The following is a 1,562-nucleotide window of genomic DNA, read 5'->3' on the forward strand; positions in this document are numbered from 1 at the left end:
GCGGCTCTACAAGAGTCTGTATCTGACTTTAAGCTTGATGATGGTGACGACATGCTACTACAAGACCTTTAGACTTTAGGCATTGTGCTTATAGATTCTAAATTAGAACTACAAATTTGTGTCTATAAAATTATGCTTATAAAACTTTGTTATAAAGTTGTACTTATAGAATTAAGATCATAGCTTTAAAGTACAGGCTACTAATTTAGTAGAGTAATAAAGGTAGTAAGGTAAAGAGATAGTAAGATAGTTGACAAAGAACACCAGTAATATACTAATTAGATGACGTTAACACTGCAGTTAGAATGGATATAGATGAGAAGATTGGGTTGACTATTTCAAAGGGACAACTAAGCAAGTGGCAACGCTTTATTGAGAATGAATTGGGCTTTGTTTTACCACAGCGGCAACAGCATTGGTTGCAGCAGGCTATTATTGGCGTAGCTCAATCAGAGCAGTTAAGTCCAACAGAGCTGCTACAACGCGTTGAGGTAGATAATAGACTGCGCCAACAAGTTTTTGATGCTGTACTTATCGCTGAAAGTCGCTTCTTTCGTCACGTTGATTCTCTAGAATTTATTGGTAAGCAGGCTAAGAAAGCTCGTATTGATGCTTTAGTGCGGCAACCTTCTAGAACACTAGCTACTGAGCGGTTGAGTCACGATAACCAACTGGTTGTTAATGCCAATCAGTTAGTAAATGGCACAAATGCAGAGCAGCTAAGGGCTAATAAACCATTACACACGCCTTATAGGGCTTGGAGTGTAGGCTGTTCGCGAGGACAAGAAGTATGGTCTCTTGCTATGGTATTGGACGATTTACACTGTCTATTTGAGTTATATGGTAGCGATGCTAACTGGCAAGTACTGACAGATGCAGAAAATGCCGTCTACAATTTACGTGAGCAACATAATATACCTAAGGCTTATCAGCATTATACGAAAACAGAAGGTGAGACATTTACAGTCAACAAAAAGTTTCAGGGTACTGTCAATTATATACATCACAATATATTTAGCGATACAAAGCTTTTTGATACCCCTTTAGATGCCATTATTTGTCAGAATGTTCTAATTTATTTCCGACAGTTTGACCAACGAGATATCCTAGCTAATCTAGTTACTCAGTTGGCTGAGGGGGGTCATATCTTATTAGCACCAGGGGAGGCGATGCATTGGCATCATCCGCAAATGCAGCGTGTAGACAATAGGCTGATAAATGCATGGCAAAAGAGTAGCAAAGAGTGACCCATTTATATTCTGTTACTCTAAAGAATCTTTGCTATTTTAAATAGATATTTTAAACAGTTATGTTCGCTTAATATCAATACGATATAAAAGTAAGGTTATGGTTCAGGTCATAGACAACTGTCATTAGTATAAGATGCGTAGGGTAGGTTAGTAGTTACGTGGCTTTTTACCAGTATACGCAATAAAATTTAGGATATTTTGATGACCAAGCAAATTAATACCTTAGTGAGCACGCAGTGGCTACTGCCCTTATTTAACGAGCAGTTAGATGAGCTACATAAGCTTTGGCGTAGCACTTATGAGGAAGCTGAC

At 38.2% G+C, this 1,562-nt stretch overlaps 1 protein-coding gene across 1 annotated transcript; it reads left to right on the plus strand.

Annotated features, from left to right (window-relative positions):
* The first annotated feature begins 305 nt into the window (after window positions 1–305).
* On the plus strand, window positions 306–1,247 carry LOC145718844 (chemotaxis protein methyltransferase 1-like). The gene has a single exon (XM_081810362.1). The coding sequence runs from the start codon at window positions 306–308 to the stop codon at window positions 1,245–1,247; it is 942 nt and encodes a 313-aa protein (XP_081666488.1).
* Window positions 1,248–1,562: the final 315 nt, after the last annotated feature.

This window comes from Leptonychotes weddellii, unplaced genomic scaffold (genome assembly GCF_054177405.1).
Source record: "Leptonychotes weddellii isolate Sample4059 unplaced genomic scaffold, ASM5417740v2 HiC_scaffold_23494, whole genome shotgun sequence".
NCBI lineage: Eukaryota > Metazoa > Chordata > Mammalia > Carnivora > Phocidae > Leptonychotes > Leptonychotes weddellii.